Source organism: Balaenoptera ricei, chromosome 8 (genome assembly GCF_028023285.1).
Source record: "Balaenoptera ricei isolate mBalRic1 chromosome 8, mBalRic1.hap2, whole genome shotgun sequence".
Taxonomy (NCBI): Eukaryota; Metazoa; Chordata; class Mammalia; order Artiodactyla; family Balaenopteridae; genus Balaenoptera; species Balaenoptera ricei.
Genome location: NC_082646.1, coordinates 113,999,569 through 114,027,255, shown reverse-complemented (window position 1 = coordinate 114,027,255; position 27,687 = coordinate 113,999,569). Strand labels below are relative to the sequence as shown.

At 58.7% G+C, this 27,687-nt stretch overlaps 1 protein-coding gene across 11 annotated transcripts; it reads left to right on the top strand.

Annotated features, from left to right (window-relative positions):
• Positions 1–27,687, top strand: PHRF1 (PHD and ring finger domains 1). 11 transcript variants are annotated; one of them, XM_059932413.1, is made up of 20 exons: positions 1–106; positions 2,011–2,091; positions 3,723–3,838; positions 4,138–4,236; positions 7,754–7,968; positions 8,942–9,025; positions 10,634–10,752; positions 10,948–11,005; positions 16,167–16,230; positions 16,500–16,675; positions 17,213–17,339; positions 20,689–20,816; positions 21,265–21,446; positions 21,842–21,958; positions 22,487–22,641; positions 23,257–25,848; positions 26,083–26,228; positions 26,427–26,702; positions 26,795–26,923; positions 27,332–27,687. In XM_059932413.1, the coding sequence occupies exons 3-20, from the start codon at positions 3,745–3,747 to the stop codon at positions 27,473–27,475; spliced, it is 4,905 nt and encodes a 1,634-aa protein (XP_059788396.1). In that variant the 5' UTR covers positions 1–106; positions 2,011–2,091; positions 3,723–3,744; the 3' UTR covers positions 27,476–27,687. The 11 variants fall into 11 exon arrangements, with proteins under 11 accessions (XP_059788396.1, XP_059788395.1, XP_059788399.1 ...); XM_059932412.1 differs by having other exon boundaries at positions 21,839–21,958; XM_059932419.1 differs by having other exon boundaries at positions 8–106; positions 2,044–2,091; positions 21,839–21,958.

Here is a 27,687-nt window from a genome sequence, read left to right as displayed (position 1 = left end):
CGGCGGCGGGGGCGGCGTTGGGGCCTAGTCGTGGTTCTCGTTCGGGCGGCGGCTGCGGCAGTGGCGGCGAGCGCCCGGTAGCGGCCGGCGGGGCGCGAGGTTCCGGGTACGTGCTGGGCCGCAGCTTCCCTGGTGTCTGTTGCGCCCCGGCCGGAGGGCCGACCCGGGCGCCTCGCGCTTTGTCTGCGGCCTGCCCAGCGGTGCGAGGCCTGCGCCGCACTGGCCGCGGGCTGGCGGGCGGCGGTGACCGCCTGCGGGCGCAGGAGGCGTCGCGCAGAGGCTGGGAGGCCCCGGGCTTGCAGGCGGGTTTCCGGGGGGGCGCCTTCTTAGAGCGAAGTGTGACCTTTTGCTAACTCGTTTCCAGCTCCTGGTCGTCTTTGCTTTCATTGGTTTCGCCTGTGTTTAGACAGGCCCGTTTGGTTGACGGGATGGTTTCCCGTTCTTTAACCCACGTAGTCTTCACAGCAGTCTCTCGGGACTAGGTATTGGCCTTCCTGTTTTACTTACATAGATTGGAGCCCAGAGAGGTTAAGTAACTTGCCAACGTCACACAGCTCCTGAGTGCAGAGCCAGGGCCCTGTGTTAACTAACCCTAGCCCTGATTCGTGGCCCATGCTTTTTTTTTTTTTTTGGAATAACAAGGATTGTTTTACATTCTTGTCAACTTTTGCGTTTATATACTTATCTTGCTTTTGCAGCAGCAAGATGGTAGTCAGCCTGTGAGCCACATTTTGGCCAGTGGTCACTTGGACAGAACCTGAGGCTGAAGTGAGGTTTGACTTGCGACTTAGCACACCTTCCCACTCCCTGGACCACTCGGTATTTTTTCTTAGGAGAAGAATGTTGAGTCAGAATGACAACAGCTGGTTCCTTTTTTTGCACCAGGCTGGTGGCAAGGCCGTGACAGGGCCATCCTGACTTTGGTTCTCTTAGCAGCCTCCCAGCATGGACTCTTGGTGTCTGTCTCAACCCTGCCAAGACCTTGCTGGGCCCTAGCTTTTTGACTTCCGTTGCAGTTTACAGTTTCGAGGTCTTGTAGCCTCTGTGGCATGCGATGAATGAAAATTGAGAGTTGGCCCCGTGTGAGACGTTGGACCGGGCAGGCTTGCTCAGGGCCTGGTGATGGGCAGTCAGGTTCTGGTCCTGGCACAGCTGCCGGTGACCACACCGGGAGGTCTTTTGGTTCCTTAGTGATGGTTGGGATCGCAGGTGCTTTGAGTCCCTGAATTTGAAAAGAGGGAAATACTCTTTGTGGTTTTAGTGTTTCCCCTAGTTCCCTTAAATCTGAAGGCTGAGCAGGAGCTCCACAGAGCGCTGCCGGTGCTGCCGAAGGTGGCCAGCGGCCGGGAGGCTGTGGGCTTGCCTGCAGAAAAGGCTTCCTGGCCGTTGGTCTGGGACATATGAGCAGAGGTGGAGATGGTGGGTCTGGGCAGGCGTGTCTGAGCTGGGGCTGCCGGTGGGGCCAGTAGGTGCTAAGCCAGGGTCCCATTCGCCCAGTGTTCTGAGTGCAGGGTTCCTTACAGAGGAAGGGGGGGCCGGGGGTTGCTAACGGTGGTCTCTTCCTTTGTGGTCGCACAGCGCTTGCTCTGGAAAGCACCTTCAGAGGCTAGCCGGCTCTTCTCCCTGGGTGCTGCCAGAAGTTACTGCGTGTGATGATAAAGGAAGGGAGGGCTGTCGGGAGGCCTGGAGGTGCTCCTCACAGCTGTGACGGAGAAGCCCGGGGCTCTCGGGACTGATCCCCACAGGTGCAGGGACACGGGGAGTCAGTCATCCTGATTCCGAAGTTGGTGTCTCAGGCAAGCCAGACCCCATCGAGGCCGCACTGACCTCTTACAGCTCTCTGAGCCAGGCCCTGCCACTGCCCCTGGCAGGCAGGCCTAGGTCTCAGTCACCAAGGGAGAGGCCAGGGGTTATTTGTTTGTGCTTTTGACCTTTTGCGTGTGAACTGTCCCTGGCTGTGCTCTGTTGTCTCCTTGGGGGGTTACATTTTCTGATTTTTTTCCCTGGTAGGTTCCTGGGTGTGAGTATTTACCTCTCTCATAGGCTGTGCTTCTCCAGGGCAGGACCCGTGCTGCACACAGTAGGGGCAGGGTAAGTATGAGAGCAGGTGTCCCAGAATGACAGCTATAGCCAGAGGATAATAGGTCTTCTTACCTGCAATGGGCTGCAGCCATGATGCTCAGGGGAAAGGTGTCATCCCTTTGGACGGACAGCGGCACCATCTCGTCGGATGGTCTGTGCGTCTCCAGCAGAAGACGTGGTCACGACGTGGGTACAGCACAGGGAAGGTCCCTGCTGTGTTGCTGACTCACCAAGAAGTGGGGTGCAGACCCTTAAGTTGAGTAGGACTGTTGCTGATTTTCTTAACCTTACGACGTTAGGTAGAAGAAAGGTGGTGGCTTCCGGGGGTTAAAAATTTCAGTTGACTACTTCCAGGTAGAAGCATCATATGGCAGTTGGCAGTTTCATGACATTAACATGCCCTCACTATTTTAGAAAACATCGTCCCAGAATTGGGCTTCGTGTGGGAAGTGAGGCATTCCGGGGTCTGAACCTGGCCTCAGCCCCATCAGGGGATCATTCTTTGGGAGCATCTGTACGATGGTGGTAGTGACGGCCCCTCTCCTTGTTTCTGTGATGCATGTGCAATACACAGTGTGTGGCCCACAGCCCACGGGAGAGAAGCCTGCATGTGGGATCCAGGAATGAGAGCCTTTGCTGGCTTCTGGGCACGCTGCTGTCAGCCTTACCCCCTGCCCCTGGTTCTTGCTTTGCCCCTCTGCCTTCCGGTCTCTCCTGTGACCCCTTTCCTTTGACCATGCAGACGGGACGTGGTCGGAAGCACACTGTGCCACCTGGATGGGGGCGGTGTTTCCTCACTGTGTGTCATTGAGGTGTTTCCTCTCGGGGTCACTTGGGAAGTGAGTAGCACTGATGGGAAAAAACCCTTATTTGGAGACCAAAGTCAGAGGCCCTGGTGTGGGAGGGTAATTGTGTGCCACTATGTCTGTGAGGTCATTGGTCTAGATCTTCTGTGTTATCCTGGCAGTGGCCTTGCAGAGTAGGCAGGACAGGCATCCCCACTTGGAGATCAGGAGCCCAAGAGCAGGTGGACACGGCAGCCAAGAGGCAGAACCTGGCCTCTGCTCCTCGTGGCCCCGTGCTGCTCCGGGCAGTCCGGTGACTTGGCGGTGCCCTGTGGATGCACTAGGGCGAGGTCAGAGGAACCTCAGCGGGTACCTGTGGCCTCCCAGCCATAGTCAGGCGCGCGGAGCCTCGGCTGGCCAGCCGGGGCTGAGAGGGAGGTGCCAGGGGAGTGCAGGGAGAGGGCCCTGCTTGGCACCGGGGCCTTCTGGTGACCATCCCCCACTGAAAGCGCTGCTTTGCCTCAGCTTGTGATAAGCCATTTCTTTCAAGCCTGCCCTCGGGGTACCTGGGGAGTGTTGAGGTGTGGTAGGTGCCTGACTGAACAAGAAGGTGGCCAGTCTGAGGCTCAATTAGGTTCGTTATGAATCGGGATCTGACTTTGAACGTGGCTCTGTAGATAGGAGCCAGTCTTTTTTGTGTGTATGCACAGTTTTGAGCGTATCATATCTCCTGTGCTACGGGTGGACACGTGTCACCAGGACGTGACGTGTAGAGAGTGACTGTCGCTCTCTCGGCAGGGAGCTTTACGTAAAGCTTGGGACACAGGGGAATTACTTGACCCTGGTTTCTTTCAGAGCTGAACTCCAATGTGCAGCAATGGATGACGACAGCCTGGATGAGCTTGTGGACCGAAGCCCAGGGCCCAATGGCCGCCCGAGACTCCGTCCTGCCGCCCTGACCAGCGATACTGGTGAGCCGCCCTCCCGCCTCTCCACACGGAGCTGGGGAGCAAGCGTTCATGCCTTGCTCTTCAAGTGCACAAGCGGCACGTTGTTTGGTGTTTATTTTTAGTGCAATCAATACAGATGTAAATCGAGCAAAAGATGCTGCTTTTCCCTCCCCACGTCCCCATGCGGCCCCACCCCCCCCATCCCTGGGGGCAGCGCTGGGCGCCCTGGGGGCAGGTGTCCTCTGAACACCTCTGTGCATCTTCCAACCTGCCTCGGCTGTGACGCTGCCCCCCGGGTCTCTGTTTACCTGTCCATGTAGAAGAAAGCAGCGATGCCCACAGCGGGGGCTCTGAGGACGACACGTGCGGTGAGCACAGTGACGGCGAGGACGAGGAGGGGGACCTGGAAGACGGATCTGGTGAGGACGCTGATGTTCGAGCGGCCCTTGTGTCCCCTCCCTCGTGACAGGGATTGCTGTTATAAAATGGCCTTGTTGAAGTTGCTGTCTTAACCGTGCTGGCCACCTGGGGCTGTGAACCCTGGGGGTGAAACTCCCTAGCACGGCGGCCTTGTCTGGCAGTCCCCTGCAGCGGGTCTCGTCTTCAGCTGGGAAGCTGGCTCGCTTTGATGTAGTTGGGCTGATGGCACAGTGGATAGGTCTCTTCCCTGGTGGCGGCAGGAGGTTAAAATGCCTGAGAACAGGGAGCAGTGCGAAGGGCGTTGCCAGGAAGAGCGCAGCCGGACTGGACCTGCGGGCAGAGCGGTCCCCCAGCCCCTGCTGCAGGGCAGGGGTAGCATGAGCTGAGGTTTGCCGGGACCTAGGACCACCTGACCAGGGAGCCACCTGACCCCAGGGACCACCTGGGCAGGATGGCGGTGCCTCCTGTGGCTCTTTCTCTTCGCTCTTGATGGAACCCGTGAGAGAACTGGTAGATGCGCGGAATGACTTTATTAAGAAATTCCCAGGCTGTTTACATTGCTTGATGTTTGTGCTTCTGAACTCCTGCGCAGGGAGCTTTGCTTTAAGGGGAGATAGTGCCGCCTGAGGACCTCGCGGCACCTCCTTCCCTGGCCTTCCCGGGCACCCTGGCTGGTACGTGTCCTGCGGGGTCCCCAGGCTGGACTGCCCTGTCCCAGTCCCTCAGAGGGAGGCACGCTCAGCCCCCTCCCCACATGGCACTGGGCTTTGGAAGCTTGGCTTACGGCTGCTTTCCTTCTGACAACAGCCGTCCACTCAGGACTTGTGTGGTCCTGAAGCATCTGCCTAGTCTTTTCATTACAGTCCTTGGACTCCTGTGTTTATGAACGTTAGAATGTTCCAGAAAGGTAACCCCTCATGTGTGGGACAGTGCTTGTGAAGGAAGAGCATTGACACAGCACATCAATGTGAGTTTGCTACCGCGCGTGTGTTGGTGACATATTCTTCCAGAGTTATTTGACTTCTGTGCAGGCACGTGAAGTTCTGTGCTGAGTTTGCAGGTCACGTTGTGGCTCTTCGCTTGTTTCTGCGGATGGGCTTGGGGCTTGGGCACAGGCATGTGGCCTTGACCGGGCTGGAGGCAGAGGACATCAGATCTTTGTCACTTCATCCCTCGAGCAGAGGTTTGAGGCTCTACTGGAGGCCAGAGGATGGGAGCTGCAGGCTGGAGGGCGGGCGGGAGCCCAGCCGGGTCTCTCTGCCCGAGCTAACTGCCTAGCAGCAGAGACAACGGTGTAAAGGAACAGTTAGGTCAGGTGATAGATGCCAAGAGTGTGTTTACGGGGACGTCATGGGAATGGGGAGGCCTCGGCCCCTGTGGGCCCAGGCTGGTGAGGAGAAGCTTCCAGAAAGACACATCTAAGCTGTGATCTGAAGGGCAGGAGGGTTAGCTGGAAAATGGGGGACATGGGCTGGCGGGGAGTGCTGTGCAGGGACAGCTGGCGCAGAGGCCAGTGCCCAGCAGGCCCACGGGTGGTGAGGAGGTGCCTGGCGGTGGGCAGGCACCTGGAGGCCACGGCCATAGCTGATGGGCAGTAAAACTCCACCGGACACCCCTAGTTTTCCATGCTGGTCTGTGAAACTCACGGGCAAGGAGCGTATCTCTGTGGCTGGTGAGAACTTAAGAGGTCTCAAAGGTAGTGTCTTCAAAGGGAGTTTATCTGCATCCTTACAGCCCTGGTATCTGCCACGTCCCCCTTCCCTCGGCAGCTCTTTCTACTCATCTTTTTGCTTTTCCTGCGCTAGTGTTGATTTCCTGAAAGTCACTTGCTTGTGTCGCTGTTTGCTCAGTTTTCAACTTTATATACGTGTTATCTGTTCAAGTCTTAGGATGAAACATGAGGACTTGGGACTCTGACCCGCTGCCTCAGCCCGCTCTCCAGGCGGTGCACACGCGTCCTGGTCTGCTCAGCTCGCAGCCCCTCCCTGCTCGGCCTCATCTCTGTTCACTCCCAGCTCTTTCCAGTGTGGCCCTGCCCTCCTCGTGTGAGCTGTGCCCTCACCTGTGCTGGGTTCCCGGGCGTGCCGTGCCGCCAGCTGCCACGCCAGGCTGGCACCCATGTCTGCACCTCCCTTGGCCTGGTCCTTCATCTGGTTGGGGCCTGGTCCGGCAGCCCCTGAGACGGGGTGGGGAGGCGGGTGGCCCAGGGTCTTGGCACCTGCCTGTGTCTTTAGCAGCCTCTCCGTTGGTGGTCGCTGCCCCTCAGACACTTGAAAGGCGTCCTCCGTGAGTGGGACATGGCAGAGGGGTCAGGTGGCCCTCAGACGGCCCGGTCTCTGCCTTCCCTTCAGTTCCTGAGCCTTGTGGAATTCCAGAGGAAGAACCAGACCCTCCGGCCTCCACCTGCTGCTGCCCCCTTGCCCTTAGCCAGGCAGGAAGCTGAGCAAAGTCATGCTCCAAAATTTGGTGGACACCAGTTTTGTTAGTTTTCTCTTGGTTTGTAACAGATTGTCACGAACACAGCAGCTGAGACCACGTGCTCAGTGTCTCAGTGGTTCCATGGGTCTGTGGTCCAGACACCGGTGGCCGGTCCTCTGCTTGGGTCTCACCCGACTGACATCAAGGGGTCACAGGGCTGCCATCCCCATCTGAGGCTCATGGTGCTCCCCAAGGTCACGGCTTGTCGGCAGATTTCAGATCCCTGCGGGCATGGGGCTCCGGTCCTGTCTCTGGCCGGCTGCCAGGGGAGGCCCTCATCACTCAGCTCCTGGGAGCCACCCCTCAGTGCACAGGCCGCAACGTTCTACAACCAGCCAGAGAAAAGTGCTTTTAAAGAGCTTATTTGGTTTTGTTCTAGTTTCCCTTTGCCCTGCGACAGCAGGGTCTCGGGGGCGTGTAAGAACCCTGCCTGCCACACCCCTACTGTTTCTCCTGTCCTTGTGAAGTAGTGCATTATTTCAGTGGAGTTCAGCGGGGAGAGAAAACTAATGCACATGTTGATTCTGCCTTGGTGAACTGAAAGTGTCTCCTTCCTTTTCTGCTGGCCTAACCCCAGCCTCAGAAGCTTTCAGAAATTGATCAGGACTGTTGTGGCCAGCTTGCTGGGTTAGGAATTTATGCTCTCTAATCCCCGAAGCGAGAAAAATGAAAGACCTGTAGGAGAGGCCTTCCCTGAGGGCCGTGGCTCACTGACACTGTTTTGAGAAGGGTGTTGACGGTACATGGCGCCCTCTGGAGGCCGCTGCGCTGAGCCGAGAGGCGGGCTGGCCCCTGGAGGCTGCCTGCCTCATGAAGGTTCTGATTCGGCTCCAAGTTGGGGGGGTGGGGCTGGTGTCCCCGAGCTTGGAAGCAGCTTCGGGTTAAAATGCCCGGTGACATCTGTCCTGGTTGGGGCTGCAGGAGCGGGTCTGTCCCTCGTGTGTGGGATTCAGGTCCCTGCTCACCCGAGTGTGGCTGCGGTCTGCATGCCTCCTGTACTCCGGGTTTGTGGACTTGTAACATTGCCTCTTTGTCAAGGTTCCGAGGATTCCGAAGAAGACGGCGACGATGTGGACACGTTAGCGGCAGCAGCGGCTACTCGGGGGGCACTGGAAGCCAGCGGTGCATTTAACTCTGACGATGATTCGGAGAGCTGCCCGATCTGTCTTAATGCTTTCAGGGACCAGGCTGTGGGGACACCCGAGAACTGTGCCCACTACTTCTGCCTCGATTGCATCGTGGAGTGGTCCAAGGTGCGTGGCTTCTCTTCGGGCACTTCCTCCCTTCGGGCTGGCCTCTCTGTGTGTGTGACCCAGCCCGTGGCCGGCCTCTCAAGGGTCTGGGTCTCTGCTCTACAGCAGGAGTTGGAGCCCCGGGTGGCGTCCGAGCTTGACCTCTGCTTCGTTCGAGCTCTAGGCCCTCGGGGTGCCTGGTGAAGCTCACTGTGGGGTGATGTGCTCGTGGGGCGCTGGATCGGGAGGGTTGCTTATGGGCCACTGCCTCTCGGGGACCATAAATCCTGAGTGGCCCAGGGACAGCCTGCGCAGGCCGAGTTGGCCGGTGCTCACGTGCTGAGAGGTCACCTCATAGACCCAGGAAAGCCTGAGTCATGTGACCAGCGGTAAAAGCACATGGGGTTCACCAGATGGTGCAGTGTTGCAGGGTGAGCTTTAGAAGCACTGCCCCCTCCCTACTTTCTGAACTTTGTGAAAACCTCAAAGAAGTAATGAGTCCAAGGATGCGTGGCCCACAGCCCCGTGCCCTTCACCGTCCTCGAGGACCAGTGGCCCTGCCTGCTTCTTTTCTATTCCCACCCTCACCAACTCGGACCCCGGGAAGGCGGCAGGTCTCGCCGCACCGCGCCTGCCCTTACCCAGCGAGGGTGACAGTAACGGCATCGCCTCAAGCACCCAGCCTCTTCTCCTCTGCCCCCTGCTTGCTGGCCAGTAAACCCAGCTGTCCCGCCCACCCTTTGCCCTCCTCTTGTCTTAGCACTGACTGGCCCTCCAAGAGAGCCACTCCACACGGCAGGGATTTGATTTCTGTCTCTTTTCTTCACCGCTGTATCCCCAGCCGCCTAGCACAGGGCCTAGCCTACACAGACATTCTGTAAATTAGATTTTTAATGTAAGAGGATGTCTTGATTTCTAAATGAAATTATTTTCAGATGGTATTAATAGTGAAAGTGATTCTATAAGGTTGCAGTATGATTTTTCTTTCTTACAGAATGCCAATTCCTGTCCAGTTGATCGAACTATATTTAAATGTGTTTGTATTCGAGCTCAATTTGGCGGTAAAATCTTGAAGAAGGTGAGTGTAGGCGCCCCCTTTTGTGTATTACATTGGTCCCCATCTCATGGGAAAACATGCCTTCAAAAGGCAAGTTGCTTTCCTGAAGTATTGGTTACGCGTGTTTTAGAAATCGACTAAAAGGCCGTTTGCGGCCATGAACGTGAAACCCGGTGCTGGAGGTGGTGCTGTGTGCCCGGCCAGCCTGGGCTCTGCATGGGAGCGGTTTCCCAGACTTCCTCCTCTCCACTCCCACACAGCTTTTCTGCACCTCCGAGCTTCTCTCCTCTTGAGCCACGGCAGCCACAGCAGGCAGGCAAGGTCGGGGTGTGGAGCCCGGACCTGGGGGGGGGGGCAGCTCTCTCGGACCAGACCTGGGAAGGCGCACGGCAGGAGCATGAGGGCTGGGGGCAAGGTGTTTTCCTTGCTCTTAAAAGCGTGCTTTTGCCCACCTGCTGTTTGGGGACTGGGAGGCCTCCCTATGTCGTCTTCTGTGGGGGAGCAGCATTAGAAAGACTCGTTGAGGGAGTTCCCTGGTGGCCTAGTGGTTAGGCTTCCTCGCTTCCACTGCCATGGCCTGGGTTCAGTCCCTGGTCGGGGAAGTTCCTGCAAGCCGCACGGCTCGGCCAAAAAGAAGAAAAAGAAAGACTTGTAGAGACTTGCCTGACATCTTCTCAGCGAGTCTTATAGCCGCAGATGTGCCTTTTTATGTGCGGAGCCGGGGATGTGCGAGGACTCCGGCTCTGGGTGAGCGGACTTCTCCTGGAGTCTTTGCTGGGGTCGGCAGCTCCCGTCCCGTCCTGCTGGTGGAGCCTTCTGTGGCCTGCCCCGGGCGCTTTGCTCTTCTGCCCGGAGGTCTCTGGGAGCGCTGGCAGTTTCCCCGCAGGCAAGCTCTGTTTCCTTGAGTGCCTGCCTCTTGAGTCCTTGGCCCCGAGTGCCTCCTGTGTGGGAAGAGGAGGCGGGCAGAGGGCCCACTTACACGCCAGCAGGTCCAGTTGGAGGAGATCCGAGAGCGGCTCAGACCCAGTACAGAGTCCAGGAGGCCGTGGGAGGGTCCCGAGTCCCTGGCTGGTGCAGGAACAAAGGCAGAGAGTGTGGCTCAGGCGTGTCACCCGTGGGGAAGTGAGCTGCAGAGGCTGTTTCTCGGTGGGACTCGTGGGCAGGAGACCGAGGCAGCCTGTGGAGGTGGCTCGGGCTGGCGGCAGCGATGAGGAATAGCTGTGATCGTCATGGGGCAGCACATGTTTGAGTCTCATTCTTTGGCAGTCACGTTTCTGTGTCTTTGCTTGGTCCTGGGACAGTTCTCGAGGGACGAGAGCCCGGCGCTTCCCTGTTCTCCACCCGCGTGGTCCGTGCAGCGTAGCCCTCATGTTTGGCTGTCTTGCCTGTCACTCCGCTCTGGGGCCCTTCCGTGGGTCAGACTTTTTCTGTTGAATCATTTTTTTTCTCAGGGCTAACTACCCTGAGAGGGTTAGAAAACATAAAAGTCACTGGTGTGTGTTAATTCAGAACCTCTGGGCCCATGGAGCCCGTGCGAATCTGCTTTGGGTCCATTGCAAACCGTGATATAAACGGCTCTGGGATTTGGGTCCCGCTTGCCATGTGCTGAGCACGCTGTCCTGTCCCCAGATCCCAGTGGAGAGCGCCAGGCTTGGGGAGGACGAGGATGAAGACCCGACCTTCTGTGGGGTGTGCGGCAGGAGCGACCGCGAGGACCGTCTGCTGCTCTGCGACGGCTGCGACGCTGGGTGAGCCCCTCCCGTCGGGCGCCCTGAGCTCGGCTCAGAGCTGGTCCTGTTGACCTGCTGGAGGGGCCTGCCCAGCCGTGCTTGTGCTCAGAGCCGCCTGCCCCCCGAGGGTCCTCTGAACCCCTGCGTCCTGGGCTCCGCGTGCTTCGTCGTCCCCCCCCCCCATCGCTGTTTATACTCTCCACCTGTTTCCAGACGATATCCTGAGGCCGCTTGCAGAGATGTACCTAATACCTCAGGACGAGGGGGAGAGGCAAGAAATGGGGGTGTGGGCTGGCTGGGCCGGGGGCGGACACGAGCGGGACCCACACTTTGTGCGAGGCCAGGGGCCGGGGCAGCCTCACACGGCAGGACAGCCCGGCTGCCAGCCACCCCTGTGTCCGTGGAGCCCCTTTCGTTGTCATTCCTCAACACCGTTGGGTCCCCTGCTTCTCGTCAGGCCCTTTCCTTGTCCTGGAGCAGCACAAGCCCTGGAGGACGGGCACCTGTGGGGCCTGCGCTTGTCCCAGTGCAGACACTGCCTGGGCTGCCCACCGGGGCCCACTGCCTGCCACCTCCCTGCACTGAGACAGCAGGTCACCCTCCCCGGGCCTGGCAGCATCTCCCACCTTCCTCCGAGCCCCGTCCTCGGGGCTCACGCAGCTGAGAATGCGTTCCTCCCTCCTTTCTCGCCGGCCTCAGCCTGCATCCGTGTTCGGTGACGCAGTTGCTTGACCTTGGTGCTCCTTGCCCCTTTGGAGTCCCGGAAGTTGGCCGTGTCTGAGCGGGTCCCCTCTAGCCTGTTGTCGGTCTGGGGCTGGAGGGCAGAAGCGGAGCCTTGGGTGTCCTGCAGACCCGTGTGTCCAGCTCACGGCTCTTGCTGTCACACTCCGTGACCGAGTGGGGACACGGGGCCGCGGGGGTGGCAGCATTCAGAACGCTGCTCGCATGCAGACTGCACCCTTTTCCCCAGTGATGGTGGCTGCTCGGGGCGTGAGAAGGAAGGGCCTGGGACAGCTGGATGCTGCCTGAGAGCCCACACGTGGTGGGAAGGACAGGCCTGGTACTGGCCGCCACACCCCTCGGCCTGGCCTGGCCTGGCCCTCGTCGCCAGCCTTGCCTTCTTGGCCTGGGTTCCCTGTGCCAGACGAGCCTGTGTGCCTTCCGGTGGCCTTGAGGACGCTGGGGAGCCCTGGCTGAGGCGGTCGGAGCTCTCACTCACAAAGCCTCGATTTTCCCTTAAGCTTTTATCCCTTTTTTTTTTTTTTTCCTTTTTGCCTTGCTGCGTGGCTTGTGGGATCTTAGTTCCCTGACCAGGGTTTGAACCCAGGCCCTCAGCAGTGAAAGCACTGAGTCCTAACCACTGGACTGCCAGGGAGTTCCCCCCTTAAGTTTTTAAATGGCGCCTACAGTTCTTTTTTTTTTAAAATAGATTTTATTGTTTAGAGCAATTTTAGGTTCATAACAAAATTGAGTGGAACATAGCATGCATTTTTTTTTTTAAATTGAGGTATAATTGGTTTATAGAGTTATATTAGTTTCAGGTATACAACACAGTGATTCAAAATTTTTATTGGTTGTGCTCTATTTAAAGTTATTATAAAATATTGGCTCTACTTCTCTGTGCTGTGCAGTGTATCCTTGTACCGTATTATATACAGAGTAGCTTGTATCTCTTAATCCCATACCCCTGTCTTGCTCCCCGACTCCCCTCTCCTGACTGTTAACCACTACTTTGTTCTCTATATCTGTGAGTCTGCTTCTGTTTTGTTATATACGGTGGTTTGTTTCATTTCTACGTTACACATATAAGTGAGAACATAGAGTATTTGTTTTTCTCTTTTGATTTATTTCACTAAGCGTAACACTCTCCAGGTTCATTCATGTTTTTGCAAATGGCAGAATTGCAGTCTTTTTTATGGCTGAGGGTGTGTGTGTGTGTACACCACATCTTCTTTATCCATTTGTCTGTTCATGGGCACTTGGGTTACTTCCATATCTTGGCTTTTGTGAATAATGCTGCTGTGAACATTAGAGTGCATGTATCTTTTTGAATTAGTGTTTTCATTTTCTTAAGTACCCAGGAGTGGAAGTGCTGGATCATATGGTAGTTCTATTTTTAGTTTCTTGAGGAACCTCCATACTGCTCTCCATGGCAGCTGCACCAATTTACAGTCCCACCAACAGTGCAAGAGAGCTCCATTTTCTCCACGTCCTCGCCAACATTTGTTATTTGTGGTCTTTTTGATGAAAGCCATTCAGATAGGTGTGACGTGTTGTCTCATTGTGGTTTTGATTTGCATTTCTCTGATGATTAGCAATGTTGAACATCTTTTCATGTGCCTTTTGGCCATCTGTATGTCTTCTTTGGAAAAATGTCTGCTGTCTTCTGCCCATGTTTTAATGACTTTTTTTTGAATATTTTTAGTTGTATGAGCTGTTTATATATTTTGGATATTAATCCCTTGTTGGTCATGTCATTTGCAAATATTTTCTTCCATTCAGGAAGTCGTCTTTTCATTTTGTCAGTGTTTCCTTTGCTGTGCAAAAGTTAAGATTTAAAGCTTAATTAGGTCCCATTTGTTTATTTTTTATTTCCTTTGTTTTGAGAGACAGATCCCCAAAAATATTGCTGTGATTTATGTCAAAGAGTGTTCTGTTAGTGTTTTCTTTTAGGAGTTTTATAGTTTCCAGTCTTACGTTTAGGTCTTTAATCCATTTTGAGTTTATTTTTGTATATAGTGTGAGAAAGTGTCCTAATTTCATTCTTTTACATGAAGCTGTCCAGCTTTCCCAGCACCGTTTATTGGAGAGACTGTCTTTCTTCAATTGTATATTCTTGCCTCCTTTGTTGTAGATTAATTGAGCATGTAAGTGTAGGTTTATTTCTGGGCTCTCTTTTCTGTTTCATTGTTCTGTGTGTTTGTTTTTGAGCCAGTATTGTACTGTTTCGATTACGGTAGCTTTGTAGCATAGTCTGAAGTCAGGGAGGGTGATAGCTCCAGCTCAGTTCTTTCTCGGGATTGCCTTGTCTGAGCCTACAATCCTTGATTATGTTAATTCTTTATATCACGTTCTGTTTCAGGGAGTTCTCTGGTGGTCCAGTGGTTAAGACTCCGCATTTCCAATGCCAGGGGGTCAGGTTCAATCCCTAGTCAGGGATCTAAGATCCCACATGCCGCGCGCGTGGTGTGGCCAAAAAAAAAAATTGTTTCAATTTTAGTAGTTTTAACAGTGACTCTTGGGGATTTTTGCAACTTCATCAAAAATATTTTTTGTTGTAAAGTATATTTATAGACTTATTTTTTTTATGTGCTTGAATTTAACAGATAAAGCAAGTACATAAAAATTGTGATAGATCTAAAACATTAAAACTGATAAAAAATATAGTGATTCGTATGCTTCTGAATATCCTCACTGCTAATATTTGCCATTAGCTAAATTTTCTTACAGTTAAGTCTTTCAACTAAAGTCACAAGTCTCCAAGTCTAAGATCACTCTGTTACTCATTTTTCTTTAATAATGGGAGATGCAACTGTAATTTTTTTTAATATAAATTTATTTGTTTTTATTTTTGGCTGTGTTGGGTCTTCGTTGCTGCGCATGGGTTTTCTCTAGTTGCGGCGAGCGGGGGCTACTCTTCATTGCAGTGTGCGGGCTTCTCATTGTGGTGGCTTCTCTTGTTGCGGAGCAGGGGCTCTAGGCACGCAGGCTTCAGTAGTTGTGGCATGCGAGCTCAGTAGTTGTGGCACACGGGCTTAGTTGCTCCGCAGCATGTGGGATCTTCCCGGACCAGGGCTCGAACCCATGTCCCCAGCATTGGCAGGCGGATTCTTAACCGCTGCGCCACCAGGGAAGCCCTGTTACTCATTTTTAAATGAGTAAATCACAAGCCTGTCTATAGATACATGAATATGCCAGATTCTTTCACTGTTATATGAAGCAAGGTACAGATTATTTGTGGGGGGTTTTGGCTTGTTTTTTTTTTTTTTTTGGCCGTGCTCCGTGGCTTTTGGGATCTTAGTTCCCCGACCAGGGATTGAACCCGGACCTTGGCAGTGAAATCGCCAAGTCCTAACCACTGGACCGCCAGGGAGTTCCCCCATTTGTGTTTCATGTAGCGGTATGTATTCTCGAGGGAGGACCTCTCTGCCGCATGGCTGTGGCTCTCCCGGTGGGAGGAGGCCATCCTTGTGCGCAAGTGAGCGCTGCAGGCCGGTCCTGCTGGGCGACCATGGGGCTCTCCCGGGTTTTAGCCCTCATCCATCTCCTCCGTGGAGGGACTAGTGGGTGCCTGTCACCCCCGCCAGCCTCCGCTCCCAGGCCCTGGGGCTTGGTGGCAAGAACAGGGTTGAACCACGCTCGATCCTGGGGACACTCTGTTAGAAGCTACCACTCAGTTCTTGGATGTTGTTCCTGAGACCATATCCTGGAGGATCTTCTCAGGCTGAAACCTAGTTGGGGTTCTGGGCACTCCCCGGTCCTTGGTGCCAGCCTGCCGCGTCCCAGGAGGAGCGGCCTCCCGCCGTCCGTCCCTGGGGTGCTCGGGTGAGGTCCAGCCAGGGGGTCGGGGCAAGCTTCGCCCTGTGGGTCTGTCTTGGACCCTCACGCAGGGCAGGGCTGTGAGCGGCACGTGGCTTCGAAGCCGAGTCCAGCCTGGGGTCGGGTGTTCAGTGTGGGCTCGGCGCTGGTTTCCACCTGGCTCGGCGCCATCTGGGACATTGGGATGGAGTTTGGAGGGTTCCGGCACCGGCGGCCCATGCCAGCGGTGGCTCCTCCCCAACTGCTTCCCTTGAGGACTAGTTAGAAGCAACTGAAAAGCAGATGCTGTTGGGCGGCGCTGCCGTGCACGGTGTTAGTTCCTCAGAGACTGGCCTCCCAGGGGTGGTACGTCCCCCACCCCGCCGCCATCAGGGCCCAGCTGCCGCTCTCTTAGCTCTGTCCTTCCCGGTGGTACGTCCCCTGGGGAGAGTTTGGCAGCCGTCAGGGTCCCCTTGGAGGGTAGAGGTGCCCAGACCTGCGGTGGGGGTCCGTCCACCCAGAATGCCGGTGGGAGAGTGAGAAGACAGGTGTCTGCAGCTCCAAGCGTGCAGGCTTCTGAGCAGGCGGCCTCCCCCGCGGCCTCGGGTGGGGGCATCCAAGTCAGTCCTGGCAGAGCCCACGGTGCCCTCGGTGTCAGGGAGGGGGCGCTGTGTCCCTGGTCAGGACCCCACCCTCATGACCTCACTTAACCTTCGTCACCCCCACAGGCCGTCTCCAGGTGCTGTCGCATTGCGGGGTTAGGGCTTCTACATGTGGACTGGGGGCCACGAGATCCACAGCAGGGTGTGTTGTCAGGAGGCCTGTCATAGGGCTCGCTTGGTTGGGACAGTGAGGCTGGGGACACCGTCTCATTTCCTAGGTACCACATGGAGTGTTTGGACCCCCCTCTCCAGGAGGTGCCGGTGGACGAGTGGTTCTGTCCGGAATGTGCTGCCCCCGGGGCCGTCCCTGCTGCTGGTAACGCGCTGCCCCCACCCCCCAAGTGGCCCAGACCCTTCCTGTGGGGCTGGCCCCTCGTCCCGGGGAGATCGCCTCTGGCTCTCCAGCAGGGGTGGCTTTTGGTTGCACTCCTTGGGGGGACACGGGCTGGAGACGGGGGGTTGGCTGATGGGGGTCTAGGGGCCCAAGCTCCAGGGAGACACCCCCTGTGCCCCGTTTCCCGGAGCCCTCCTACCAGGGCCAGGGCTCAGCGGAGTGCACGTCAGCCCAGGGTGTTTTCTTCCAAGACGCGGGTCCCGTGAGCGAGGAGGAGGTCTCCCTGCTCTTGGCCGATGTAGTGCCCACCACCAGCCGGCTTCGGCCACACGCGGGGAGGACCCGGGCCATTGCCAGGACACGGCAGAGCGAGAGGGTCCGAGCGACCGTGAACCGGAACCGGATCTCCACAGCCAGGAGGATACAGGTGGGTGCTGGTGGCCTCGCATCCTGGCCGCGTGCAGGGAACAAAGCCAAGTGGGCCTGAGGCGGCGGCAGCAGTGGAGAGCTGGCCCTGGGGGGTGACGGGCAGTCGGGTCCGGCCAGTGGTCAGTGGCCCGGCTCATGGGTGCATCGTGGAAGCTGTCGGGGGTCCCCTGCCTTGCAGCTGTCACCTGCCAAGGCCATAGTACTGAACTGAGGGGGGCTGAGAGGACTTCGTGGGGAACGTGGTCCCGGGACCCCACCACAGATGCCCACAGTCCCTCCTGGCACCTCCGCCTTCCACTCTGAGGCCCGCGAGCCCTCCTTGTTCTGCATCCTTGCCCGGCCTGCTCTTCGGGAGGCCTTCCCAGACCCCACTTCCCACTGGGCCCTTGGGGAGCCCCCAGCAGCCTGCCTGATGTCTGCTGCTGCCAAGCTGAGGCGTCCAGCCTCCCGGGGGCTCAGGGGGCTCCTCGGGGCTCCCTCGAGGGGTCTGAGGCGGCTCCGGCCCCCCTGACCAGCGCCGTCCCGTGCTGTGCAGCACGTCCCGAGGTACCTCATGTCTCCTCTGCTGGACGAGACCATCGAAGCCGTGGCCGCTGGGCTGAGCACAGCTGTGTACCAGCGCCCCGGGCCGCGAGCCCCTGCCCGTCGGAGGAGGAAAGCAGGTAGGCCTGGCTCGGGCTCTGGCTTCCTGTGGTCTCTGCCATCCTTGTAGCCTGGTTTCCGCAGACCATCGCGCAGAAGACCCTGCAGGCCCAGGGGTCTGGGTCTGGTCCTTCCCTCGGAACCCCCCGGGGTGCTGTTTATGCAGCAGCGCCCTGCATGTGCATCTCGGGGTGACACAGCCTCCCCGAAGTTGATCGGGAAGAGTCCCCAAGGACCTTGTGGAAGATTCGCGATGTTTTCTCTAAATTGGGCAACACACAGGTGAAGCCCCGTGTCTGGCTTTTCTGGGTGGGAACAGCTAAAATGCTTAATTCAGTGTCTTCGCTGGTTTTGACACTGTTCACGTTTTCTAGTCCTTTTCTGTGTTAGTCTCGGTAATTTTGTCCCAGTAAGTTCCATTTTTCTTTGGTAGTCGACATCCCTACCTGGGGAGAAGCTTTCACCCCAGTTTAACATCCTCGGCGATTTCTGGGTCTGTGCTCCATTTATATTCATGGGTTGGAATTCTCCAAAGAAGAGCTTTCCTTTTTCTCCTTGACTATTCATTTAAACCAGTAGATGTGGTTTCCTGTTTCATTCAGTGGGTTGCAATCTGTGGTCTTTTAAAAATCAACATTATTGAGACATACGTTTTCTGTGATGAGCACATCCCTGGGCATATGGTTCCCGGTGAGACCGACGAGGCTTCCAGCCGGTGCCCCCATTCCCCAGGCAGCCCCTCCAGGCACCTGCCGTCCTGTCGTTGGCGCTAGCCGTGCCATCCTCGGTTCTCACTCGTGAGGTCTTGAGTGTGTACTCTGGTTTGTCGCTCAGCAGAGTGATTTCGGGGCCTGTGTAGTGGGTGTCTGGGGTTAATTTCTCTTCATTGGTGAGGCACACGCCACGGCATGGGCCATCCCAGCTTGTCCACCTGCCTGTGCCGGGCATTCGGGTTGGTTCTGTAATAAAGCTGCTGTGAGTATCTTGCCTGCAGGCAGGTGTTTCCGCTGCTCTGGGTCGGTAGAGAGCAGTAGACTAGTTGGCTCAAACCAGTGAACGTGTGTTGGAGGTGACGCACCCCTGCGCTCCCGTCAGCAACGTGCGCGTTGTAGCTGCGCCGTGTTCTTGCCCACACTCGTCCTCCCCACCCCCAGCGGGCGTGTGTGTGTGTCAGGTTCCGCTGCCCTGCGTGGCCCCACCGGGTGCCGAGCGCACGTGTGCTCCCGGAGAGCTGAGCACAGAGAAGACACCCGAGGGCTGCCGGTGGGCGGTCCCGGTTCGCATCCCCGTGTAGTGGATGGAGCCAGGAGCTGTACCCCGAGGTCACGCTGATCACTGCCTTGAAGTTCAGGATGAGAGAGGTTTTGCTTCTCGTATTTTCTGTCTGAATCTCCTCTCGTGTCCAGGGTCTCACTTCTCAGTCCCAGCGGTTGCTCCCTTGCATTTCACAGACCCGTCCCAGGATAAGAGCCGGAGGTGCTGCAGCTCCTGGAGAGACAGGCTCACTTCTCCCTTTGTCCCGAGTGGCCCCCACGTTTGGCTGTTACATCTTTGCTGTGAATATTTCACACTTTTTAAAAAAAATTATTTAATTAATTTGTTGGCTGCGTTGGGTCTTCGTTGCTGTGAACGGGCTTTCTCTAGTTGCGGCGAGCGGAGGCTACTCCTTGTTGCGGTGCGCGGGCTTCTCATTGCGGTGGCTTCTCTTGTTGCGGAGCACGGGCTCTAGGCGCGTGGGCTTCAGTAGTTGTGGCGTGTGGGCTTCAGTGGTTGTGGCTTGCGGGCTCTAGAGCGCAGGCTCAGTAGTTGTGGCGCACAGGCTTAGTTGCTCCACGGCATGTGGGATCTTCCCAGACCAGGGCTCGAACCCGGGTCCCCTGCATTGGCAGGCGGATTCTTAACCACTGCACCACCAGAGAAGCCCAGTGTTTCGTACTTTTTACAGATGTAGTCACACTGTGGAAGTGCAGGGAGACAGGAACAGCACCCCGTGACCGTCTTGCCGTGGCCTGGCAACTGCTGGCTGGGGCTGCTTCGTCTCTTTCCACCCCCTCCTCCTCTGTTGTTTTGAAGCAGATCCTCATTTTACCTGTAAGTGTCTCACAGTATGTTTCTGGAAGAGGGAGTCTTTCTTTTGATTTAACCACGAGGCCGTTGTTACACCCAAGGACATGAACAATAATTCCGCAGCACGGTGAGATAGCTGGCCGGTGTTGAAAGTTCTAATTGTGTCACAAATTGTGATGGAATTAAAAAAAAATAGTTTACTTGAATCTCGAGCCAAAGGAGATCTGTGTTGCGCTAGTGGCTGCCTGTGAAGTGTCTCTGTGTCCTCTTGACTGGGGGTGATGCAGGGTCTCCTGTCCCGGCGCATCCCTCGTGGGCAGGTCTCACCTGCTCCGGCCGGGCAGCTGGAGCCCCAAGGCTGGCTCAGGTGCAGGTGGGCGTTTCGTTGGGTTGGTTGGGTGTTTGCAGGGTTGCTTGGGGTGGGGTTGGGGGTCCTCGCAGCGGGCAGCTCCGCCAGGCTCTCTGTTCACAGTCAGGCAGCCCCGGGGCTCAGGTCTCAGATCCATGAAGTCACGGAGGAGGTGAAGGAGAGGCTTCCTCCTGACGGGCTGCTTCCAGGAGTGCAGTTTCCGTGGACAGCACAGGCTCGCTGGCGCCTCCGTCTGTTTCCTTTGTTGAGCAGTTCTCAGAACCCCCGAGCTGCTTGTAGCATCCTTCAGTGGAGATCAGGTAGGGCTTTTAGCTTCATCGCGAGGTCACAGATTCAAGTGTAGCGGAAGTGCTTTAACAGCACACGTCTTCTTGGAACCTGCTGTTTCTGTGCTGGGGTTCCTGAGAGTTCAGGGGCGCCCTGTGGCTGCCATGGCTCGTCCCCAGTCAGCCTGTAGCGCCCCAGGGTGGCTGAGGGGGACGGAACGCTGCTGGGTTTGCAATGTAATCCTCAGGATGCGTTTTACTGGACACGTACCGTGAGGTCGTCTGTTTCCAGGCCTCTGGGAGAGTGCTTCTCCAGGGTGAGACCACCAAGTGGATACAGAGCTGGGAGCCAGTATTTCCTTTTACTTTTGATTATTAGGGTTTGTGTTTTCTAATTTAATTTTGTTTCATAATTGTGTAAAATAATCTGCTGGTTCTCATAATCAGGTCTACAGATCAAAGTAGGCTCAGACTCGCTCTGTCCTTGCTTTGCGCTGCCTTCCCCCTCCCCTCCTCTGTGGCGAAGTACGTAAAACCCTATAACAAAAAAAATAAAAAGAGGAAGGCCCCAGGCCGGGATGGACAGTTGTCATCCGCTGGGTCTTGGGGGGGACACGTGGGGTGGGGCGCACAGTGAAGTGCGCGCTATCAATGTGTTCTTTGTAGGAAGACGGAAGAAAGTGTCGGGAAGAAAGAAAACCCAGTCCAGATCGTCTGTGAAGAGCAGGAGCTCGGGGACGAGGTCCAGGAAACGCCAGGGTCGCGTGAAGAAGAGAAAAGGGAAGAAGATAAAGGTAGCGTCGGATGGGGGGGTAACACTGGGTGAGCTTCAATCCTGTGTGTAGGTAGATAGTGGGAGTCATAGAAGGACCCTTTTCTTCTAATTACTTAGAGGTTCACCGATAAATATGCACGTTTCTGCAGCACGGATTGAAGATAGGGCTGAGACAAGATGTGTTCTGGGTCCCGCAGAGCGGCTCCTGGGACCGCGGGGGGCGCAGGGGGCTGGGCTACAACCCGTCAAGGCGCTTGCTCCCTGGGGTGCCGGCACCCGGTGTGAGCCGGGTGGGGGTGAGGCCCAGGCGGGGTCCTCACGTGTGATGAGTACACGTGACCCTCAGGCTGCAGGGTTGTGGCCACTCGGCCCACTGTTTGGTGCTGCGGATTCATAGTTGGTTGGAATGGAGGCTGTAGATTTCAGCCCTGTGGATCAGTGTTTCTCCCTGTGTCCCCTGGGTTCAGAATGAAGCCACAGCTCGTTCCCGCATCGCACGGACGCTGGGCCTCCGCAGGCCAGCCCGTGGAGCCTGCATCCCCTCGGTGTACAAGCCTGCAGACCCCTCTCTGGGGCTGATGCGTGCAGACATCGGGGCAGCTTCTCTCTCCCTGTTTGGAGACCCCTATGAGCTGGACCCCTTCGACAGGTGACTGCAGAAGGGGGAGTTGGGGGGGCTCACTCTTTTCCTAGGCCCATGGGCATGTCGCCCCTGGTGGAGGCCTGGCTCACCCTCAGAATTCGCATTTGTGAAATTCCTGCTTCCGAGTTGTTCTCACAATTCTGTACCTACTCGTCCCCTAATTTGGAGAAAGATCTAACTCGCACGCCTGCCCCCCACCCCGTCCCCGCTCAGAGACTCGGGCAGCTGCCGACAGAAAACCGCTGCCTGGGGCCTGGGTTCCTCGTGTTGAGTCACGAGGGCTGCCGTGGGGGCAGTGCTTAGCCCGCCTGTGCCACACGCTGCTGAGAGGTGGGGGTGGCTCCCTGGGCCTCGATGTGCAGGCTCACCCGTGCCCTTTGGCCTGTGTCCTCCTCCAGCAGTGAAGAGGCATCTGCGAGCCCTGCTTCCCCTCTGAGCGCCAAGAGGAGGATTCTGTCCCGGTCAGCCCTGCGGTCGCACCAGCCCGTGGCCAGGCCCGTCTCCGTGGGGCTGTCCAGGTGTGTCCTGGGGGACAGGGCGGTGGGGCGGTGGTGCGGGGTGGGGCCCCAGGCGTGCAAGGGCCGCGGGCTCCGTGTTGGGCTGGCGCTCTGCCACACGGCACCCACAGCCTCTCCTGTGGCCTGTCCTCTGGCTCTTGGGTGAGGAAGTGCTGCGGCCAGTCCCAAGCCAAGGGCGCGGGGACGGGGTGATAGCCCCAGAGGCTGCCTCCCTGTGCCTCGCGCTGCTGCGGAGCCCACAACAGGGAGGGGCCGGGCAGGGAGCCAAGCTTTTTCCCTGTGTGACCCTCCAAAAGAAAGACTTAACCAACTCAACCAGTCGGCGTTGCTCACGAGCTCCTGCCTGTCAGTGAGTGGAGCCGGGGCCAAAGCCTCAGACGACTCCACCCCCCCACCCCATCTTCCTTTAGTCGGAGCTGCCGGGTGGGTCTCACCCCTCCCCTCGGGGCCCCTGCCTGCTGCCTGGGTGTGGAGGCGCCTGGGCGGGAGGGCCGTGACGGCTGGGCCTGCCCCGGGTCTGCCCTGCAGGAGGAGCGCTCCCGCCATGGCGCCCCAGCCGGAAGTGGACGCGGACCCCGGCCCTGACCTGCTGGGGAGCATCCTGTCGGGCCAGAGCTTCTTGATGATGAACGGCGCCGACATCGTCATCCACCGCGACGGCTCCCTCAGCGCCAAGAGGGCAGGTGAGGAGCCTCTGCGCACGGCCCGCCATCCCCACCTCTGCGCGCCTGGAGATTAGGACACGCGTTCCTCCAGGGACACGTGTGGTGTGACCCAGCGGCTCTAGGGTTTGCTTCCGAGTGACGGGTGAGGGTGCTGAGGGACTGAAGATACCTGTCCCATCGCTTTCTGATAACACATCTGTTGGGGGAGTTTCCAGGCAGCCCACAGGCCCTCCTTGCTGTCAGCAGCCGCCGTCTGTTCTCACAGCCCTGGGAACCAGCGTGGAGCCCTCTCCACGGACCTGGGCCCCAGCGGGATTCGGGCCTGGGGGGGTCTGGCCGTGGAGGGCAGGGTAGGCTGCGTGGGCGCGGTCAGTGGTAGACTGGGGTGCTACCCTGTTTTCATGTGTCCATCACGGGCTCAGGCCCCTTCTGATCCACAAATAGCGTGAAGATAGCGTGTGCAGCAGAAGGGGCTGGTGGGCAGCAGCAGAGCAAGCCTCCGGCCCCTCCCTGCGCCCAGCGCAGAGCGAGCGGGAGTGGAAACCATGCACCGTTGGGAGGGCGTTCTGAGAAAGGTGGAGCTTTTTAAGGACGGGGGTGGGGACTGATGGCTGTTTGCTTTTTGTCTTTTAGCGCCAGTTTCTCTTCAGCGAAACTCAGTTGGTCCGGCCAGAGGGGCAGAAGGCGCCGGGTCTGGCCCCTGCCTGCAGCCCAGAGGGACTCAGCCAGGAAGCGGGCCAGAGAGCTTGGGGTCCAGCTGTCCAGGCAGGGCCGCCCCGGGCACACCCCCGGCCCCACCCACCCCCGCCCATGTCCCTGCGCTCACGTTGGGGGCAGCTGTGAGACTGGACTCCTTGGTGACCCCTCACTCAGGCCAGGCTCAGACCTTGTCCAGCGTGAGCAGACCCAGCTTAAAACAAAGTGACGGCCCCCGATTTAATGGCGACAGCAAGCACCCTCCGCCTCTTAGGTCTGCAGCATTGAAGACCTTGAATGGTAGCTCTGTTTCACCTCCCGAGAGCACGGTGCTGGGACAGGCCCCAAGACCAGCTCCCAGGAGGACGGACATCTCCGAGCTCCCCAGGATACCAAAGATCAGGAGAGACGACAGGCGGGTGGGCGAGGTCCCCGCCGGCGGGCAGAGAGTCGAGATTCCCAGCTCCTGCATCAGCCGGCTGACGGGCAGGGGGGGCCCCGGGCAGCCTGGCTGCGGCACCAGGGCGGAGGGTGAGCCCAGCAGCAGGGGTGCTCAGGAGGCCAGCACGCGCTCGGGGGGCGGTCCCCAGCCCCCTGCCCCGCTGGGCCCCTCCCGGGGAAAGGGTGTCGGCGCCACCTTCGAGAGCTTCAGGATCAACATTCCGGGGAACACAGCCCATTCCGGCCGAGTCCTCAGCCCCGGCTTCTGTAACACGTTCCGGCCCGTGGACAGCAAGGCGCAGAGGAGAGAGAGCCCGGCGCCCCTCCTCTCCGTCAGGAAGACGAAGCAGCTCAAGAGCGAGATCTACGACCCCTTCAACCCCACGGGCTCTGACTCCAGCTCGGCCAGCAGCAGCCCCGAGCACCCAGGCTCCGGCCTCCTGCCCTCTGAGATCACGCGCACCATCTCCGTCGACAGCCCCAAGGCCCCCGCGCTGCCGCCCGTGCGCTGCGTCACCTCCTACACAGTGCAGACCGGCGTGGGGAAGGAGCCCGAGCCCCCCCAGGGGCCCTGCAGCCTGCCCGAGCTCCAGGGCGAGGAGGAGCCCGCAGCACAGGCACAGAGGCCGTCCCCGCCGGAGCCCTGGGGGGACGAGGACCCACCACCCCGCAGCTCCTTCTTCGGCTCAGAGGGGCGGACGGTGACTTGTGTGACTGCGGTGGAGCCGGACGCCCCACCCAGTCCGGATGCCCTGCCGGCGACCACCCACAGGGTCGTGGAGCTGCGGTCCCCCACCCGTTCCCGCTCCAGGTCCAGCTCCCGCGGCGGGAAGAAAGCCCAGAGGCCGAGGGCCGCCACCAGGGAGCACCGGAGGGCCCGCTCAGGGTCCCGCTCGTCCCGCTCGGGGGACAGGAGCTCGCGGTCCGTGTCGCCACCAGCAGGTGAGGGCCAGGCCAAGAGGCACCAGCCCAAGGCCCGGGATCGGAGGTCTTCCAGCGACCGCTCCAGCAGCCGCGAGCGCACCAAGCGGAGGAAGGCCAAGGACAAGAGCAGGGAGAGGAGGAGGGGCTCCTGGGGCCGAGGTCGGCGGAGGTCCCGCTCCCGCTCCGGCAGCCCCGGCAGCTCCTCCCACGAGCATCGCGAGGGCAGGAGGAAGAAGAGGCGGAGATCGGGGTCCCGGTCTCGGGGGAGGGAGTGCTCGCCCCCCAGCAGCCTGGAGAGAGCCCGGAGGCCCAGGCACCCCCGGGAGAGGAGGGAGCGGCCCGACAGGGAGAGTGCCGCGCGGCTCCGAGACAGGCGAGGCTCCCGGGAGAGGAGGCGGCGTAGGTCCAGGTCACCCAGCCCCGAGCACAGGCCCCGGGAGCACCGGCGGCCTCGGTCCCGCGAGAAGCGCCCACGGCCCCGCCCCCACTCCCCGGAGAGGAAGTTGGCCCCGAAAGACGCTTCTCCGGCACCCCTTCCCCAGGGGGAGCCCAGGCTGGACAGGGAGCCCCCGACCAGGCCCCTGGCCTTGGCAGGAACAGATGCCTTGCTGGAGGGGCCCGAGGCCAACAAGCCACCCGCAGAGGTCCCCCCAGTCCTGGAGGTGCCAGCCGAGTACCCCCCCGAGGATCTGGATTACGGTGACTCCGTGGAGGCAGGGCACCTCTTTGAGGACTTTTCAAGTGAAGCCATCTTCATGCAGCTTGATGACATGAGCTCCCCGCCTTCCCCGGAGAGCACGGACTCCTCCCCAGAGCGAGGCCTCCTGCCCAGGCCCACTGGGCCCCTGGCTGGCCAGCAGCACGACGCTGGCCTGGCCGTGGCCGTGATCCGCAGGGAGGTGTCTCGGATCCACGGTGAAGATGTGGCGCAGCCCCTGCCCAGGATGGAGTGCCCTCAAGAGAAGCACTTGCTCCAGCAGGATGCGGCCGAGGCAGCCACAGCTTCCTGCACTCTGGGAGGCCAAGCCATGGGTGGGGGGCCAGCGGGGAAGGAGGAGGGCCCCTCTCAGAACCCCCTGCTGCGGGCTAAGGCGCTGGTGAAGAGAGTCACCTGGGACCTCCAGGAGGTGGAGAGCGGTGCCCCGGCTGAGGACAGAGGCCTGCGTGAGTAGGCGCTTGGGCGGGGTGGGGCAACGGGGCAGGGTACAAGGATGGCTCAGAGCGACCACCACGGAGTCTTCTCCCTGGATGGCTCACGGGCCTCCTTGGTCATGCAGGGAGATGGCTACGGCCTGACCTGTGGTCCTTGCTGCTGGGATGCTTTTCTGGAATTTTCCAGCCAGGAAACAGCCTTCTGGCGTGGCCACAGAGCACCCACCCCCCTGTGTTGGCCCTCAGGGACGCCGCTTCACAGGCTGCAGAAGCCCTGGGAAACCGAGGACGCGGGCCCCGTGGCTGCGTTCCAGCAGGCTCCTTTCTCTGAGCCCCCTCCCCCTGGTTATGTGCTTCCAGAGCTTGGCTTTCCTGATGCTGACCCTTCTCAGGTGGGCGCCTGGGCTGGAGGGATGTGGCCTTGGGCTCAGGCCACTGCGAGCTGGGCCGGGTCGGGGCTGAGGGCCTCGTGCACCAGCCCCTTTCTGCTGGGGCTTTTAGTGGTTCGGGAGTGGGGGTTGGGAGCGCGTTGCCAGGGGCACTGGGGCACCGAGCTCTGCGGAGGCTGAGCGGGCTGTGCTCTCGCCCAGGTACGGAGCCCGAACCTGCCCCCCGCCCCGGCTCTGCCTCCGAGCGCCCCGCCGTACGCACCTGTCAGCCAGCCCGCCGTCCAGTCCCTCTTGCAGGGGAGCCTGCCCCTGATGGGCTGCGGGGCGGCCCAGAGCCCAGCCCCGGTGCCCACCGTCCTGACTGCAGCCTCAGAGCCGGCGGGTCACGCTGCCACCGTGACCACTGCCGCTGCCAACAGCTCCGAGGAGAGGACAGCTGCTCCCAGGCCAGCCTCGGAGAAGGCCAAGAACGAGGAGGTGAGTCCCGCCCCTCCTTCCTCCAGGGACTGGTGCACGCGGGTGGGTGGGAAGCCAGGGGCCAGTGGTCTCACAAGTGTCCTCCCCCCTAGTACATGAAGAAGCTGCACGTGCAGGAGCGGGCCGTGGAGGAGGTGAAGCTGGCCATCAAGCCCTTCTACCAGAAGAGGGAGGTGACAAAGGACGAGTACAAGGACATTCTGCGCAAGGCTGTGCAGAAGGTGGGCGTGGGGTCTGTGAGCCCAGAGAGAGGGGCTCCGGCCCCGGGGTCGCTCGGCCACATCCTGGCCGCAGCTTCAGGCCAGTTGTAGCCACGCCTCATTGATGCTTGGGGGGTGTAAATGCTGGTGTTTGTGAGGGGCTTACGACTGTGTCGTGATTTTAGTTAAAGAGGCTAAATGACACAAGATGTTTAACCTAGCTCACAGGTAGGAAGTGAGACCCTGAGAGATGGACATGCCAGCTGATCTCAGTGGGACCCTCAGCAGCCCTTGAGGTGGGCAGAGCAGGCAGGCGCACGTCAGGCTGCCTGCCGTCCCTCACAGTGTGGTCCCCAGGGCCCCATCCGCACCATCTCTGTCCATGTGGGTGTGAAGGGACATCCGGGTAACTGTGCCCCCCTCCCCCAGATCTGCCACAGCAAGAGTGGGGAGATCAACCCCGTGAAGGTGGGCAACCTGGTGAAGGCCTACGTGGACAAGTACAGGCACATGCGCAGACACCGGCGGGCCGAGGCCGGTGAGGAGCCGCCTGCCCAGGGTGCCGAGGGCTGAGGCCCGCCCGGGGCCCTTCTGGCTGGAGCAGCCGGAGCAGAGAACTCCGGGCACACCCGCCCTCCCGTTTTCAGGGTTCCTGTGATCGCACGTGGTCTGTGCACCTGTCTTGCTCACAGTTTAAAACTGGACTTTTTTATATGTATATTATAGAGACACACTGTTCCCATTGTGTTCTAATTTATCAAAAATGGATTATCTTTAGAAATGTC

Coding starts and splice junctions, on each gene's coding strand:
- PHRF1 (XM_059932412.1), top strand. CDS start 3,745: ATGGATGACGACAGCCTGGATGAGCTTGTGGACCGAAGCCCAGGGCCC. Junction 10,753..10,947: donor TGCGACGGCTGCGACGCTGG/GTGAGCCCCTCC, acceptor ACCTGTTTCCAG/ACGATATCCTGAGGCCGCTT. Junction 21,447..21,838: donor GAGCTGGACCCCTTCGACAG/GTGACTGCAGAA, acceptor GTCCTCCTCCAG/CAGTGAAGAGGCATCTGCGA.